Raw genomic sequence first — 17630 nt, 5'->3', positions numbered from 1 at the left:
TTAATAATATCTTAAAGGTTCAAATCAACCTGTACCATAAGGAGGACTATTCAAATCAAGAGAAAGCATAATTTATGGCGTGAATATAAGCCTACGAAAAGCAATAAAACTGACTAATCGGCAAGTAAACCAAATTAAAGAGAACACAGAAAACAAATTAATAATTAAGTTTTTTTTAAATAACTTACTAATTAAAAAAATTATTTTGAGTAATGAGAGTCTTTATATTGTCCTTTACGTATTCCATTGCTTCTCTGCTTGCATTTCTTGTCTGTAACTTAAATTATATTTCTTGGCGGTGATTTTTTATTCCAAGAGAACAATTGAAAGTTATGAAATATATTTTAAAAAAATGTTTTTTTTTTTGATTTTCTCAATAAAACAAATTTTTGAATTTTTGGCTCTTTTTCTAATGGTATTTAGAAATTCATGGCTACCAAAATGAATAAATATTAAAAGAAGATCGACTTCAAAATATTGAAAACCAAAAATACTCTTATTTCAACGTGTCGAGAAAGTGTCCGCACATACATGAAAAGGGTGTTTCAAAAGTGACGCCTAGATGCCAGTAATGAATAATTCCTAGCTATCCAGAATTCCTTCTTTATGCCATCTTTCACATTTGGCTAGTAGACAGATGTACAATTCTGTACATATTGCAAAATTCGTCGAGGATAGAAGTAGGACTGATAGAAGAAAAACTGAACGTTCTGTTGAGAATATTGCTGCTGTAGCACAAAGTGTTGCTGAACAACCTTCAACTTTGATACCTTAACGTTCTCAACAATTATGCATTGATGAACCGACTGTTTTGGGGGTTTTACCTATAGACGTGCTCATAGCAGACTTTAATGATATAATTTTCCACATATATGTAATTGTTAAGAGCAGTATTTAGAATAAAAAATAGTGAAACCTAAAAGAATATACGTTTTTGCATGTTTTATTTTAAAGTAACATCTAGGCGCGTCCATTGAAAAACCCTTTATATATACTTATTTTTTTCACTTTTATTGTTAGCGAGGGACTGAAAGAGCTATTCAAGTGGAACTTAAGATCCCTTTGAGTAGACGATGACCAACTTTACATAGCGTTCCTCATTAATAGCAGTTTATTATGCAAAAGTAGTACAGTTTTCAATTCATATTTCAATTCACGATTGAGAGAGCTACGAAGGACCTTCAATATAAATATAAATATAAATTCAATGTATTTTTATTTTTTTATAATGGGTGGTCGAAAAAGTCTTTTCGTATTTCTAATCAAACTTCAACTCATTTTTTTATATTTATAATGAACTTTATTAAACCAAATATGTACCAATTTGGGTGACCACCTTTTGCCATTTTTCTCCTAGAGACATTATTCCATCAGTGTAAAACTTTTGTGGTTTCTCGGCGAAAAACTGCGACAAGTAATTTTCACAGGCTTCTCTTGAAGCCAACTTTACTCCATTAAGGGAGTTATGCATTGACCGAAACAAATGGTAGTCCGATGGTGCAAGGTCAGTGCTATATGGTGGATGCATCAAAACTTCCCAGCCAAGCTCTCCCAGTTTTTGCCGAGTCATCAAAGATGTGTGTGGCCTAGCGTTGTCCTGATGGAAGACGACGCCCTTTCTGCTGATGAGTTCTGGCCGTTTTTTTCGATTGCTTGCTTCAATCTCATCAGTTGTTAACAGTAAAGTGTAGAATCAATCGTTCGAGCCGGCTGGAGCAGCCCATAGTGGATGATTCCTTTCCAATCCCACCAATCACACAGCATAACTTTTTGAGGCGTCAATCCTGGCTTTGCGACCATTTGTTGAGCTTCACCACCCTTGCAACATGATCTTTTTCACACATTATTGTTGTATTTGATCCACTTTTCGTCTCCTGTTACCATTCGCTTCAGAAATGGTTCGATTTCATTTCGTTTCAGCAAAGAATCGCAGATGTTAATTCGGTCCATTAAATTTTTCACAGACAATTCATGTGTTACCCAAACATCGAGCTTCTTTTTGTAACCAGCCTCTTTTAAATGGTTTAAAACCGTTTGATGATGAATATTTAGTGCCTTGGCGATGTCGTGGCAGCTTATGCCAGGCGCGTCTTTCACATCGAAATTTCCAGAACGGAAGCGAGCGAACCATTGTTGTGATACACGAACTGATACAGCATCGTCTCCGTAAACTTCAGAAATTTCATTGGTGGCTTGCGTGTCATTCTTCTCTTTTTTATACAAAAATTTCAAAATATAGCGAATTTCTTCATTATTTTCACTCATTTTTGAACAGCTATAACTTTTTTTCAACTTCTGCGAATTTAATTTTTTTTGGTTGAATGAAGCTTAAAATGTCACCTTTCTAACACCATATGATATGACACAATGTGATTGGTAGCACTGGAGATAGATGACTCCAACGACATCTATTGACAAAATACGAAAAGACTTTTCCCACTACCCAATATAATCCCCCGCAATCTTAACAGTTTTTCAGTTTTTCAATTCTCTCTCAAAATATCTTTCCTCCTTCCTCATTGTCCGAAACATATGCGTTTATTCCCGCCTTGAGTTCTTTATGGTTAGAAAGTTTTTTCTACGAAAATTTTGTTTCAAATTTAGCAACAGAAAACAAACACAATCTCATGAGGCAGTCTTCGAAACACGCGCTGTGTGAAGCGGAGCTTACTCCCTTTTTGGGTGCTTGGCCGAGCTCCTCCTTCAATTTGTCTTGAATGTTGTTCCAATATGGAGGGACCTATAGTTTTAAGCTGACTCCGAACGGAGGAGCTTTTTCATAGCAAAAATACACTCGGAGGATTGCCATTGCCTGCCGAGAGACGACCGCTATTAGAAAAACTTGTTTCTTCATTTTGGTGTTTCATGCACGGAGACTCAAGCCTACGTACTCCGAACAGTAGTCACGCACCAATCCATTTGGCTACGGCGGCTGCCAATTTCTGTGATTGCTGCTTTAAATTATGCAAAGTCTACTTACTTCTACATAGTGTAGAACTCATATTTCACAAAACTCCAAACACCCAATGATGATAGATTAACAAGATTTGCTCATTACCTTTGGCGAAAAGGAAAATTTTGAGGGGAATTTCGACTGCCACGTCACAGGGTATTCGGCAACCGAATTCTGCATAATCGTTTCATATGTATGTATTCACACACTGGTCCAATCACTCGCTGCACTCACTTATGAGAGATTAAAATGATACAGAATGCAGAGGCGTGGCCAGCATCGCACAGTTAACTGGCTCTCAGCGATTTTGAAGCAATCGGGGCTATCACATTGATTTATTTATGAAAAATTGAGATTGTGTTGATACGAAAAAGCATATATACGTACATACGAAAAAAGACAACGCAGCCTTCGTTCATGTTACTTCGTTGCCGTTGGAACACCGACTGATTGGACGAGAGTGTGAATACGTGTGAAATGAGCGAAGTCCCCGATGACCTGGCAACCGAAGTTACACTCACAATTTTGCTTCGTGTAGCCAAACCTTGTAATTTATCATCCTTTGGGTTTCTCTGTAAATAATGTAACCTTTTTTCGGTTGTCCTTCTGCACAAATTTATCAACTTTTTCCACATTTTCTTCTGCAGCGCCGGTAACGGAGCCGCCTGAGTTAGGGTGATCTTCAATACCCTCCTTTCACTTCAAATTCACTTCATTACTTTTAAATTGTGGATAATGTGGGTGCAAAATAATCAGAAGCAGCCACCATTTCTTTGAGAATAGTCTATTGATTTTGTTCTTGTTTTGGAGAGAATTCGATCTCAGCGTGGTGTCCGATTTTCTTCAACATTGCCGCGTCAGTCAATACAATGTTCTTTGACTGAGCGTTACTAGATACTTAATTATTATCAATTATTGTAACTATTTATTGGAATAATTAAATTATCCGCCTCACTGGTGAATACATTGAACGCTTCTCGACGCATTGTCGAAAGTTTATGCTTTCAATCCAAAATTCAGAGTTAATTAAAAAAAGTACACATGGTAACTCGAGAATAATTTATTTTTAAATTGCTAATTTTTATTAATACTTATACAAGCACATATGCCTTAAGTTTTTAATACGAGTTTTTGTCATTAATTACTTCCATTTTCTTTTTAAAGCTCACTTCATCTGCTACTGAGTCCAATATCATGACATTCTCTGTTCCATATCTTAAGAAACGGCACAGTAGTAGTTGATTGCATGCTTCTTCGCTCAGCATGTCAAGATCGTAGTTTTCCCGCCAATTCGATTGTACCTCCGATACTTTTTCATTGATCCGACCAAGCGCGAATGGGGTGGAGTTTGATGTCTTCAGGAAGTATTGACCGGTGAGGCTGCAAATGTTTTTATTAGAATTATTTAAATTGCTTGGAATGTAGTTGACTGATTTGCTACCTTTTGTCAACATAATAACCCATCATGGCATCATTGGAGTTCACATTGCATAAATTCAGTACAAAATAAAGCCAATTTGGACATAGGCTACTCCAGAACTCATGCTTTGAATTGATTGATTCCGCATAAAAGCGTGGCGCGCGTTCGTGGTTGCAGCTACCGGGCTCTGAGTAAAAAGAGAATTACGTTTTAGGTGGGTTGAATGGAATGGGGGCGAAGTATGTGATTCAAAATTGTACTAAATATCAGGTGATGTGAATAGTTTTACAAATTGTGCTAAAATAAAAGATTCCAGGTAGGGGTATGACGCGTTCCTTCAGCAGGCTGTGTAGTTTTAGCATCGACATTAAAGAAGAAAATGAAGACTGCTTCCCTGTGAAATGCAAATTTGTCTCTATTCACCGAAGATGGTAAGGTGCCAATTGTAACAAGTGGAGATGGCAATTTCCGGTATTTTTTTTTTTAAACTGTAGCCAAGGACCGTCTGTGGTGTATTCCAAATAAAAACGGAGTTTTTAATACAACATTTCTTCGATGCTTAGCTTTCTACCAACGACGCTCATTCACTGCAATTTGAGATTCAATGTGTTAGAGCACAATTTTGTTAGAGTAATGCCAAGAGCCTACTCTCGGGCCAACTTCTATTACCTTACAAAAAAATTATTACTCAGTATTTTCAAACACGCGTTTTGACGTTTATCCAACTCATTATTTACTTCTTGCATTTGATGCTTAGCAAATGAGCTGCATCTAAAGGCACAAATCGCCCAGGAAGTGCGAATGCAGCAGCGAGCTGGAGAACAATACGAGAAAGTGCACGGCTTCAGAAATGAAATATTTTTATATAAGGGGTTTATATCGCCCATTTTCTGCAGGAGTGTCATAATGCAAAAAACAAAAAAAAAAAAACAACATATTTTTTAGAAAAATGGGCAGAAATGAGCACCAGATTTTCTTTTATGCGATATGTTCATGGTGATATCTATTATCACTAACTCATAAGAAGAAAATGTCCTTTACTTTTACTTAGGGAGGCATAGGCCGTATTCGAATCGCCACTTCTCTGCGCGCTTGACGAACAATTTGCATGTGAAAGCAACAACAAAGTTATCGAGCAAAGATTCACCACTAGCGAGTATGGTTATACCACATAAAGCTGGTATAACTCACTATATTCAATGCTGCCAACTCTCTTCTCTGATATTCATTACCAATTCATTAAATGCTTCCAAACAAATGGCTTTTTCAGTGCTGCCAACGTATTCTTATTTACTACATACGCTTACAGCTATAGTAAATTGAAAATTTTGAAGCCTTTTTTCTCGATATTTTAATTTTTGAATTATGACACTTTTGCAGCAAATGAGCGGTATGTGTAAATTCTTCGAGTTAGGAAGGCTAAAATATTTTTATTCAGTGGCTTTGTACGGGGACGTGTTCGAAAGGTATTGCAAATTTTTGTGTTTTTTTTCAAAAATTATTATTTATTCATTAGTATCTATTTTGTCCCCTTCAAAGTAATCCCCATGCACTTGTGCCAACGTTTTTTCCAATCTTCGAAGCACTTCAAAAAATCATTTTTTTTATCTTGATCAGCTCCTCCCTCGATGCCGTCTTTATCTCGTCAATCGTAGTTCTTTCATGGGCCTCTTCAGTTTTGGGAACAAGAAAAAGTTACAGGGCGCCAGATTTGGGGAATACGGTGGCTGTGGCATCATTAGTATGTGGTTTTTGGCCGAAAAGTCGCGCACAAGTACCGATGTGTGAGCAGGGGCATCATCGTCATGCAAGAGCCAATTTTTGTTCTTCCACAAATCCGGACGTTTCTGGCGGATTGCTTCGCGCAAAGTGCGCATAACTGGCAGGTAATATTCCTTATTGACTATTTTACCCTGTGGCAAGAACTCATGATGCACAACGCCCCTGCAATCGGAGAAAATGGTAAGCAAAATTTTTACATTCGACCGAACTTGGCGCGCTTTTTTCGGTCTTGGTTCGTGCGACAGCTTCCGTTGAGATGATTGAGCTTCAGTTTCCATGTCATAACTATAAACCCACGATTTGTCACCAGTTATGACCCTCAGGAGTAAATTTGGGTCGGCGCCGACAGACTCCAACATCTCATTAGCAATGTTCCTGCGATGCTGCTTTTGGTCGAAATTGAGCAGTTTTGGTACGAATTTCACGCCGACCCGTCTCATGCCCAAATCATTGAAAAAAATCGAATGGCACGAGCCAATCGATATGTCCAGGTCCTCAGCAATTTCTCTAACGGTGATTCGACGAGTGGCCAATACCATTTTCTTCACTTCATCAATTTTTTCGTCTATTGTTGAAGTGCTCGGGCGTCGGGCACGCTTTTCGTCGATCACATCTTCTCGGTCTTCTTTTTGTACCACCGATAAACATTGCTTTGGTCCAAAGTAGCTTCCCCCTATGACACAGTCCACATTTGGAATGCATCCGTACACTTAATTTCGTTTTTTACACAAAATTTGATACAGGTTCTTTGATCCATCTCTTTGAATAGGTAAAAATCGAAGCCGAGACACGTGCAAGCAAAGCAGCTGCCAAAACTTAACTGAACATTCAAAATGGCCGAACTCGTCGGCATTAGTGAAAGACATGAGTACCAACATATCCCCACAAAAAAAATTGAAATTCGAATATACGTAACCCGCGAAAATTCAAAATTCTCGATACTTTTTGAACACACCTCGTATAGGTTGCAGTAATTATAGAGGCTTTCTTCTTCTTCTAAACTGAACGGATAACATCGTGTCTTATACATTTTTGGTATTCTTAATAGTCGTGAATCATTTATAGTAAAACAACGAAATACCTTTCCATTTCTTCAAAATATTACATATTCACTATTCATATAATCAAAATCTCAACTTAACTCCGAACAAACACAGAAATTGAAATTTCATTTAAATTTTTAGTTTTAGTAGCGGCATTAGAGCTGCCTCTAAGCGAGCAAAGTCGACCCTAATTCGAAAATGACAAAGTTAAAGTACACTTTGAACTAAAGTATCTCTAAATAATTTATGTAGAGCCTTCATTAACTTGGCTACGATTAAGCGCCAATAACTCCACTTTCAGTCAGTTCCAAATGTCATGCAATTTCTACTGCAATTTCCGGAAAGGAATGTACCATTTGAATGCACAACAACTAATGCGACTGAGGTGAAACTCTGGCTATAAATATAACAAGGGGGTTTTTCACTTCAAAAATAAGAAGCAACGGACATGCCCGAATTCGCAATCAAAGATTTGAATGTACATATATCACGGGCTAATCTATCGACTCTTCCTTTTCTTTTGGGAACTCCCAACACTGCAAGAAGTTCTTTGTGATTCTTTTAAAATTAGAAAATTCCACCAAATTTTAGACTTCGGTGTACTACTTATTTAGTGAGGTGACCTAAGACCCACTTTATATCGATTTATTTAACTGGAGAGCATTAACACGGTTATTTCATTTGACGCTTTAGCTCGCCTCGATGGGTGAGAATAGATCTCGAGAGCGATGCTGTTTTGTAACTTTGAAGAGGGTTTCTGAGATTGAAGAGTAAACTAATACGAGTACCAGTCGTAGAAGTTTTTTAGTATTACTCTTACTTAATTAAGAGTTTACATTTGCTTTGTAGGAATCTGATAATATCATTGAGGCAACCGGTAGATATCTGCGTCACACATCAGGCCACATGTCTTTCCGATGTTCATTAAAGCACAATGTTTATTATTGTCGAAAGGCATCATAACTCTTATAAAGGAATGCCCTAGGTTTTTAACTTAAATTTACCTTAAGTTGGATGTGTGCGCTTCAGCAAATGCATAAGCGAACAGAGAACCGCAGCATATTTGCTAGGCGAATGAAATAACGAGCCACGAAATGATATACCACTCTGGGTATTACCTTCTCGAAATTTTAGCAAATGAGGCAGCCTTCCTGGCGGACTACTCCTAAATGCTTGTATATGGGATACGTTTACTAAGAGGACACAGCGCAAGGATGTTACGCAAGCATGAAATACCACCATAGCACAGGTCGATACAATTTGGTTGACCGTTGGAAACTAGAACTAAGTTGCAAATTTTTTTTATCTAGTCTCATATGAGCTCAAGTAAGTCACGTTTCTACTTTTATGTAATATAACATGATGATATTCTTCTCGTTTAACAGACGATATATTAGAGACAAATATATATGTTTTACGTTTAAAAATTAATTTAAAAGAGAAAGGGTCGCACAATCAGATACTGAAACCATCAAATATTGAATATGAAAAAAATATTTCATGGTTATATATATGAACTCAAATACAACCAAAAGTGGTATTTTCGGACTTTAAAGTTGGAGTTTAGTGAGTCAAAATCTTTGGAAAAATTCTAAATCATTCAAAATTTTGTGTCGGCCGTTTTAATCCATACCATAATTATTACGAGAGAAGTGCTGTAGAGGATGTGCTTGGCACACAACTTACATAGAAAACCGTGATGCAGCATATGTGGCATTGAAAGAAAATATGGAATATGGGATGTAATTTGAAGTCAAGGCTAATGAAAAATGTGCAAAATATGGAGCAACTAAAGCGTGGTAGTAGCAATAGTCTAGTGATAGAAGAGTTCGAACAAATAGAGTTATCCGGGTTTCCCATTTCACGGTGTTACTTACCTGCTTCCACTTCACAACCAGGTTGCACATAACCGAAATTTGGATAGAAGTCAATATGACCCATGGGATACATCAGACCACGTCCCATGACATCTGTATGTATAACATCTACAAAATCCGCATCATCTTTGCTCAACCTGCGATCATTTCCAACTGTAATGAACAAAGGTTTCGCCGGATCCAACCCTAAAAGAAAGTAAAGCCTGACTCATAGACACTCACTTCATAGGATATTCTCGTATTCATCACCATCTCACCAGTTATGTGGGGTAATTTCTTCGTTAAATAATTCGCCGTTTGACCAGCCACTTGCGCACCTAGGCTAAAGCCGATGACATGTATATCCTCATTTCTCACAATGTCTTGTGCTACAAGATTATTAATCAACTGCGCCAGGCAGCGACTAGCCTGGGGAAGATTTTCCACAGCCGAAAAATAGCAAGGCTCGCGCACTAAAGGTCCATAATCAGATGAGATTACGTAAACATCCTCACGTTGTAGCAGCACTGGTCTGATGTAAGTATTGGGCGCAAAGTCACGATGTCCTGTATATCCGTGGATAAGTATTTTGACTGGTTGGCGTATGGGAAAATCGGTTTGCTTCAAGTTGAGTGGATCCAGTTGCACGGGTTTGTCAGCTGTAGCTCTGGAAAATGTGTTAAAATCACTGGAGGTCTTTAGATAATTTTTTTCCAGTTACTTTGCACTCACTTCGTGTATAACCAGAAGGTAACATTCTCGTTCGGACAATCACTATTCACAACAAAACAATTTGGATCGAAAATACCCTGTATGGGATTGGCCCACGTCAGATTTACGTTAACTAGAAATATATTTTATTTATTAATTTGAAATTAAGTTTTTTACCACTATTACTTTTGCTTAATAAAAATGTTAAGAATGCGTTGACAAGACGCATTTTACCGTGAAACAAGAACCGTTAACGAGTGCAGTCGTTTTCGAAATGCCAGGCAGAGTTTGTTGGCTAGTAAGTTATAGGTTCAATACGAGTGTCTTAATTTTTGTAATCTCAAAATTTAAAAGAGAGTTTAGAAATTCAAATGAGTGCGCTCATGTCGAAATACTGTATTTATTAGCAAACTTTCTATCACAAAGTTGCTATACTGCTCTTACTTTCTATTTGTCTGAGTTATCCCCTTGGATTGGTTAAGTCTCCCACATGGCAATGATACCCCCAATGGAGAAATTTAAGTAGCTCACTGTCAACTTGATTTCGATACGGATGTGAACGAATTGAAATGCGGGTCTGTTGTTGTATTTGTATACTTAGCTAAATATGTATTAAGGTCAGTGTACCAATTAAAGTTCTCAAGGTGTGTGAGGTATCTTTCCACAACCTACCTCACACATTATGTGTCACTTAGACTTCACAGTCGTAGAAAAATGTATGTTAACAACTGTTAACAATAAAAGCATACTCTCGAATGAGTAGTAAAGCAATATTTCTAATTTAATTTAAATAGATGCACTTGATCGAATTAGATTTAGTTCAGAGAAAGAAGACAGTTTACTCAACTATGCGTACAAAGTGGTCTTACTATGGAAAGTTTAGATTTGATTAAAATGCACTCACTGTTACACTTTTTGTTAAGGTTTGTTTCATATGTACTTTGGCGGAACGGCACTTTGCTTTTTGGTCAAATGCTCCAGGCGGGCTAAGTCTGAGACATGGTTTAGTTACATATGTATGTATAAGTACTCATGTATATTTACATCAATCTCGATGGTTTTCTCTATGAGGGATATGTTCTGCTGGAATACTGCGAGTGAAGAACTGGTGCGCTGTATGACCTTTATGCTGTAAAGTTGATAGCGATATACCTGGATTATTTATCAGAGTTTGAGTCTATTCGTACAACAGCTACCACGTTTTACACTCACCAGCATCTCGTTCGTGTCCTTATGCTCTTATGCTCACTCTCTTCACAAATAGTATTATTACAAACCAAGCTAACTAAAATTCCATCAAAAAATATAACAAAAGTTAGTACCGCAAATTCATTTTTATTTCACTTCATTTATTAAATCTATGTTTAGAAAAACTTGCAGACTAGAAGTATAAAATGACGTGAAGATAAAATTTAAAGGCCAATTGATTCCAGCTTAGATAAAAAAATCTAGGAAGGGCGAAATCAAGATCGAGACTCTTATAAGTTCCATTCATTTCTGTAAGAGACCTATTAATGAGTGCATAATTGAGATATATTGAAATTTGATTTAAAAATTTTAACATGCAACGGAAAGTGAAAACACAAGTAGTAGATCTGGAGAATATAAATAAACATTAGAAACTTTATTTTATGCCTTGAGGAACTAAGCATTTATTAATAATTAATTAATTAAGTTACTTAACAATTGGCAGCATAAGATGGAACTGTCTCGTTAAAATGAAGAGATTGTAGAGCAAAGCGGACAAAACTGCGTTGAATTCTTTCGAGTTTTTGGTAGTAAACAGTATTAAGGGGTTACATGGGTTACGTCGGGTAAAAAAAGGCCTATTTTCAATATATTTTTTTCTATGTAAAAAATCATTTATTTAATTCTAAGAATTCAAGAATAATTCCTGAAATTTTCAAAAAAAAATTAAAACTCCTCCATTGTGACGTCATTTCCGGTGACCCCTCGAAAAAAAGGTGCGTCCGCGTTGTAAGCATAACTCCTGACAGGATCATCAAAAATTAAAAAACAAATATAAGTGTTTAAGTTAAGACCATAAACTCGTGCTTGGACGAAGGAAAGAAAAAAAGTAAAAATTGGAAATTTGGCAGACATTTTTCCAAGAAAATGAAAATTTCGGTCAAATTTGCTTGACATTTTGTTTTTTTAAAATAGTTGTAGTTGAAAAAAAAAACAAACTCTTTCGTTCAAGCACGAGTAAATTGTATTTCGAACACCTGTGTAAAATTTCATCAAGATCAGTTCAGTAGTTTTCGAGAACATTTGACAACCGACTTTGAAAAGTCTTGAGTAACAATAAAAGTGGCTTGGAGCGCACACTTTCCAAAGGCTGTATCTCCGAAACTATTATGCGGATCGACTTGAAAATTTAGCATAATATTCTTGAGATGTAGAAATTAATAAGCCAAAAAAATCGATTTTTTGAACCCACGAAACCCATGTAACCGCTTAATTACTGAGGAGTACTCCAACTTCGGTCTCAACAGAAAATTTTAAATTATTTTCCTAGTGTAGAAAATGTCGCAGAATGCCCAAGTTGGTGTAGGCCTTAAGAATAATGAAACTAATGATTAACAAAGGAGAACCTTAAGTGAAAAACAATACCTAGATCCCAAAATTTTTTGGAAGCGGGAAACGGGTATTAGAAATGTTATAATTAGAGGCAATCGAATTCTTTAGAAATGGTCATGTGGGAATATTAGTTGTGTTCGATAACAGGCCGTGAAAGCGTAAGCGAAAATTCTCCCCCAAAAGAGCAGAAAATGCAAAAAAGAAGGCAAATCAGCTGAGTTTGTTTACAACTATTTGTACGTTCTCACGACAGTCGGTTCTAGGTAGCCGGGACGACCCGGTTTTGAATTCGGCCTGTGACTGTGACTGTTCGTTTTGTTTTTAAATTTTTCATTTTAACGTGCATATCTTACACAAAAGATCATAACCAAAAAACAAAAACAAAAATAAATAAATAAGTTTGTTTACAAAAGTGTCTTGCTGTCTAAAATTTTTTGAGCGTAAATTTAACGTCTCTTTAGTAACTAATAAACTTTCACTTTTCTCCCTCAATTTTTGAGTGATGAATAATTTTGTGGAGCATACGAATGCCTGTTTGCGAAAATCAGGAATAACTATTACAAAGATCACTTCCCAAATGAATTTTTTTACTAGATTTCCTTCTACGATTCCTGGTCAATCGTTAGGCTAGCTGGTAGCGACACCAATAACCCCTTAACAGTACGGTCATGTCTCTGCTGGTTTTGGGTTGCCGATAGCCGGACGTGGGAGAAGGAACTCCCAGGGGTGTATTTTACCTCCGCTTCTCATTTTCAAGGCACGGTCTTGAGAGCGGGGGGCGAACAGCTATGTCAGTGAGCTTGCTTGACGGGGTAGAATCAAGTTTAAGAGCGAACTCCGTACAAGATCTGGCGAACCTAAGGTTTCAATTAGCCTTCCCATGGGGGCACCCATGGGTGACCAAAAAGCAATTTTAAATAAAACAAAAACCGGACTGCTTCACCATCAAATGTGCATATTTTAGCCACTATTGGCGAACAACAATCTATGGCAGAGGAGCCAGTTGGTCCCATCTCCAGTGAGGTAATGGACCTCGACTTGCGGGGAGGGGCACTCGGTCCCTCTACCGACGAGTCAGAAGAGATAGACACTCTGCTTAGCCAGGAGTGGGCCGGAATGTTTATCTCCTCGGAACAAGAGAGAACTCTCTTGGAAACTGCTCCAGAGAAAAATAAGGATAACAAAAAAAGGACTCATGGAAACAGGGTGAAGCTGTCAGGAGCTGGACGCAAGCGACTAAAAACCCTAGTCGCCGAGGGCATACCGCTGGAAACAGCCCGATCCATGGCGATGAGGCCGTCGAATGCGCCTGGCCCCGAACAGACAACCTCAAAAAGATCCGGTTCTGGTAGCTCCACACTCACATCGAGTTCTAGACCGACGAAGCGATTTGCACCAGTTGGCAACGAAAATGTTGACGACTCGTCCGCAGTGCTCGCAACCTCTCCGTCGGCTTCCAACTTGATGGAACGACTGGAGACCTCAGCCAAGGGCAATCCTGGTCCTGGCAAAGAGGTACCGAGGAAATATCAAAAGAGCAGAAATGTATCCTTGACAGGATTTTAGAAAGTCGGAGGGATCCGGTAAAGCCTCACTTTGCAGGCCACAGTTTCAAACCTGGATGGTTAATTCTTAAGTGTCTGGACGATGAAACGGTATCCTGGGTTAAGGAGGTTACACCGCTCTAACGCTTCCTGATCTACTCCATCACAAATAAGGCAATCTTACAGGACATGTAAGGATTCTGGATTCAATCCAGAACTCTCCGTACCTGAAAGTTCACGATAAGATGGAAAGGAAACTACAATTCTGCAAAAAATTCAAACTGGTTATTAGTGACCGCTCAGCGTGGAGAAACAATGAAATACTCCTAAAACAGGGCGCACAGATGTGGTTTATTGATGGGTCCAAAATGGAAGACGGTAGAGCCGGGGCTGGAATTTTGGACCGCATTTCAAAAAAGCAGTTGCAATGGGAAAAACCACTTCCATTTTCCAGGCGGAGGTCCATGCCTTAGCGCTGTAAGCCAGAGAACGTCTACGGAGAGGCACGCATGGTGCCAATATTAATATTCTCTCTGATAGTCAAGCAGCTCTAAAATCACTGGATAGCTGCTCATTCCAATCCAGGTTGGTCTGGGAATGTTTTAAAATCCTAAACACCCTAGCATCAAAAAACTTTGATACCTTGATGTGGGTTCTGAGACATGAGGGGCACGAAAGGAATGGAATTGCGGACACTTTAGCGAAAAAGGGGGCAAACACTCCCTTCATAGGTCCTGAACCTTTCTGCGGGGTAAACAACAGCTTCAAAAGTGCCTTTCTACGTGAGCAGGAGCAACGAGGCCTAATCGATTACTGGAGAGCCCAATCGGGCATGCGACAATCGAAAAGACTCATAGATCCAAAACGGAAAAAGGCAAAAGCAATGCTTAACCTAAGCAGAAAGGACATACAACTGTACACTGAACTACTATTAGGACACTATAAACTTAATTGTCACATGAAAAAGATAGGTCCGATAGAAAACGATTTCTGTAGGCTCTGCAAAGTGGCATAATAACAGCAGAGCATGTTCTATGCGACTGCCCAGCAGTGGCACGACGCAGACTAAATTACGTGGGAAATGGAGCTGTAGATCCAAACCTCCTGGTATAAATTAAGCCTACAGCAGTTTTAGGATTTATTAATAGCCTAAAACTGTTCGAGTAGGCTACATGGCTGCACAATAGATCTATTCAGGTCGCAGTGCACAAATAGCCAATCAAATAAAAATAAAATAATGATTTATTGAAGTATAGCACACTCGGATGTTTACTTCTGAAAGAGAAGAAACAACTGCGGCTGAAATAAATAAATTGAGGCATTTTATTGTACCCAACAAACTGGTGGTTTGAAATTTTTTCTTTTATATTATTTGGACAATTTACGATAATTCAATAATTCTACAAAAAAAAATGCAATGAATCGTGAGCGCACTCACAAGAAATTCGTCTTGATGCGCAACAATATTAAATTGTAGAGTTATAATATGTCGATAACCGGTTATTTCTTTCTTTAATTTAACAGATTTTTTTATTAAATATACAATACATCACAAACTGCTAAAAATATTTTGTGATTATTTTAATTTGCTTTGGAAGGAAAGCAAAGTGGAAACAAGTATTTTTTGTGATAACTGTTTGAGGCTCGATGGAGAGAATAATCGATCATTCTTGTGTTTGAGACAAATATTTTTAGTCAATATTATATTGACAATCAAGCAAATAGAATTCTGTCACGCTGACTTAAAATACAATTTTTGGCTTTGTAAATTTTTATGAATTCATTTAATAATCTAAAAATCCAATGTTTCTTACAGACTACGAAAAACATATTAATGCTAAACAATTTAAATAAAAATAAGTTAAACTTATAATTTACTTGTTTCATTTTAATGAATGCAAGAAAATGTAACAATTCTTATAGCTTACAGAGGAAGAATATTAGGAATATTTAGAACCTAGTTAAACCAAATTCAAGATATCAACTATTGGCAAATAATTCTACAAGAAATATTCCAATGTTGACTATTTTCGAGTGGCCGTCAGTGATTTCTTCAATCTTAAATGTAAATTTTTGTAATCGTTGAGAAAATTGGCATATGGAGGGCGTTAACGCCTCTAGTGCTTTTTTTTTATGAATGAAAGTACTTCGCTCTTAGAAATATGAGCATAAACTTATGAATGATTTTACTTTTGTTGTGATATACAACATTTGACACTGTGCAGCGCGTCGCGACTAAAAGGATCATGGCCGCCGCGGCTGCGTCTACGAATGTATTTTGTTTTTGTAGTCGCCAGGTTAGATATTTAGCTTTTGGCAGAGAATGTTAATGGAATGAGAAGGCGCAAATGTTACTGTTAACTATTTTTAGTACAATTGAGATTTGAAAGATTTGTAGTAAGGGATTTTAGAACATCGACTTTATCGACACTACTCTGAGATTTGCCCACACAAAGATTGAAAACACCACACATCTTTCACCTCAACACACAACACATTTCTCACCTCGACATTAAACCAATTAAATATAGCGTTTGCTTTTTGAGCCACCTATTTTTTTGAGAATGGTAACACAAATGACATGTCAAATGTGTTCATAATTTACTTAAAGGTTTGATATTTACGAAATGGGACGCTATACGCTTGAACAAAATTGGGAAATATTAAAAACCTATTTCCAAAGTGGTGAGTCTTCTTCCTCTTTTCTGATTTTCACATCGATGGCTACGTCAATAAGCAACATTTTCGGATTTGGGGCTCAGAAAATCCACACGTTACTGTAGAGAAGCAAATGCATCCACAACGAGTCACTGTTTGATGCGGTTTTTGGTCTGGCGGCATCATTGGGCCATTTTTTTTCGAAAATGACGAGGAGCCGCGGTTACAGTAAATGACGAGCGTTACCGTGACATACTCAACTAGTTTTTGTTTCCAAAAATTGAAGAGGATGACATGGACGACATTTGGTTTCAACAGGACGGTGCAACTTGACACACTTTCAAAGTTACACTCGAACTTTTGGCTACCGTTTTTGAAAATCGAATAATCAGCCGAAATTCCGATATATTTTTATAGCCGATTCAAAAAAGCAAATTTTACATAGCCCACCCTGTACTGTAATATTTTTGAAATAATAAGCGAAAACGTAAAATTTATTACATAAATATTTTTTCAATTACATTAAAAAAAAAAATTTTTTTTTAAATTAATAAAAAAAAGTTGGCGCCGAGAATTGATATCGAGTCTAACATGTGGCGAGGAAAAATAGGCGGTGCGTTTATCTCTGCAACTGCTTATTATTATTATTATTATTTAGTGACTGGTATGAATACCAGTACTAAAATTATGTTTGAGCATTGGCTGCAGAGGCCATCAGCTCTAATGCAACTGCTTATTTTTTTACTATTTTATATTTTTTTGAAATGATAAGCGCGTAGATACATAAAATTTATTACACAATTTTTTTTCGATTACATAACATTAACATTCCATTAACATTCTTTGGTAACATTTGCTCCTTTCATTCCATTAACATTCCTTGCTGCCATTAACATTCTCTGGTTTAGAAAACCTCGCGTGTAGATGTCGCCAGACATCGTATGTTATTTACTTGCCCATTTTCGTTGGTATTATTTGAAACACTTGCCAGTGCCATCTAGGTGCGAGCTATCATCTTGCTTGAATGCAGTGACAGTGATGATTGACGTTTTTGTTGGACAGCATCAGCTGTTAACGCGCTCA

General features: G+C 37.3%; 1 protein-coding gene across 1 annotated transcript; it reads right to left on the bottom strand.

The window, feature by feature from the left end:
* Window positions 1-4007: 4007 nt before the first annotated feature.
* Window positions 4008-10053, bottom strand: LOC128864063 (endothelial lipase). Its single transcript, XM_054103548.1, has 6 exons — window positions 9952-10053; window positions 9787-9898; window positions 9333-9721; window positions 9076-9261; window positions 4395-4560; window positions 4008-4333 (listed from the first exon to the last, which is right to left on the bottom strand). The coding sequence occupies exons 1-6, from the start codon at window positions 9992-9994 to the stop codon at window positions 4072-4074; spliced, it is 1158 nt and encodes a 385-aa protein (XP_053959523.1). The 5' UTR covers window positions 9995-10053; the 3' UTR covers window positions 4008-4071.
* Between the last annotated feature and the right edge of the window lie 7577 nt (window positions 10054-17630).

Source organism: Anastrepha ludens, chromosome 5 (assembly GCF_028408465.1).
Source record: "Anastrepha ludens isolate Willacy chromosome 5, idAnaLude1.1, whole genome shotgun sequence".
Taxonomy (NCBI): domain Eukaryota; kingdom Metazoa; phylum Arthropoda; class Insecta; order Diptera; family Tephritidae; genus Anastrepha; species Anastrepha ludens.
Note: the sequence above shows the minus strand (reverse complement) of the source record. Positions and strands in the feature narration are given on the sequence as shown.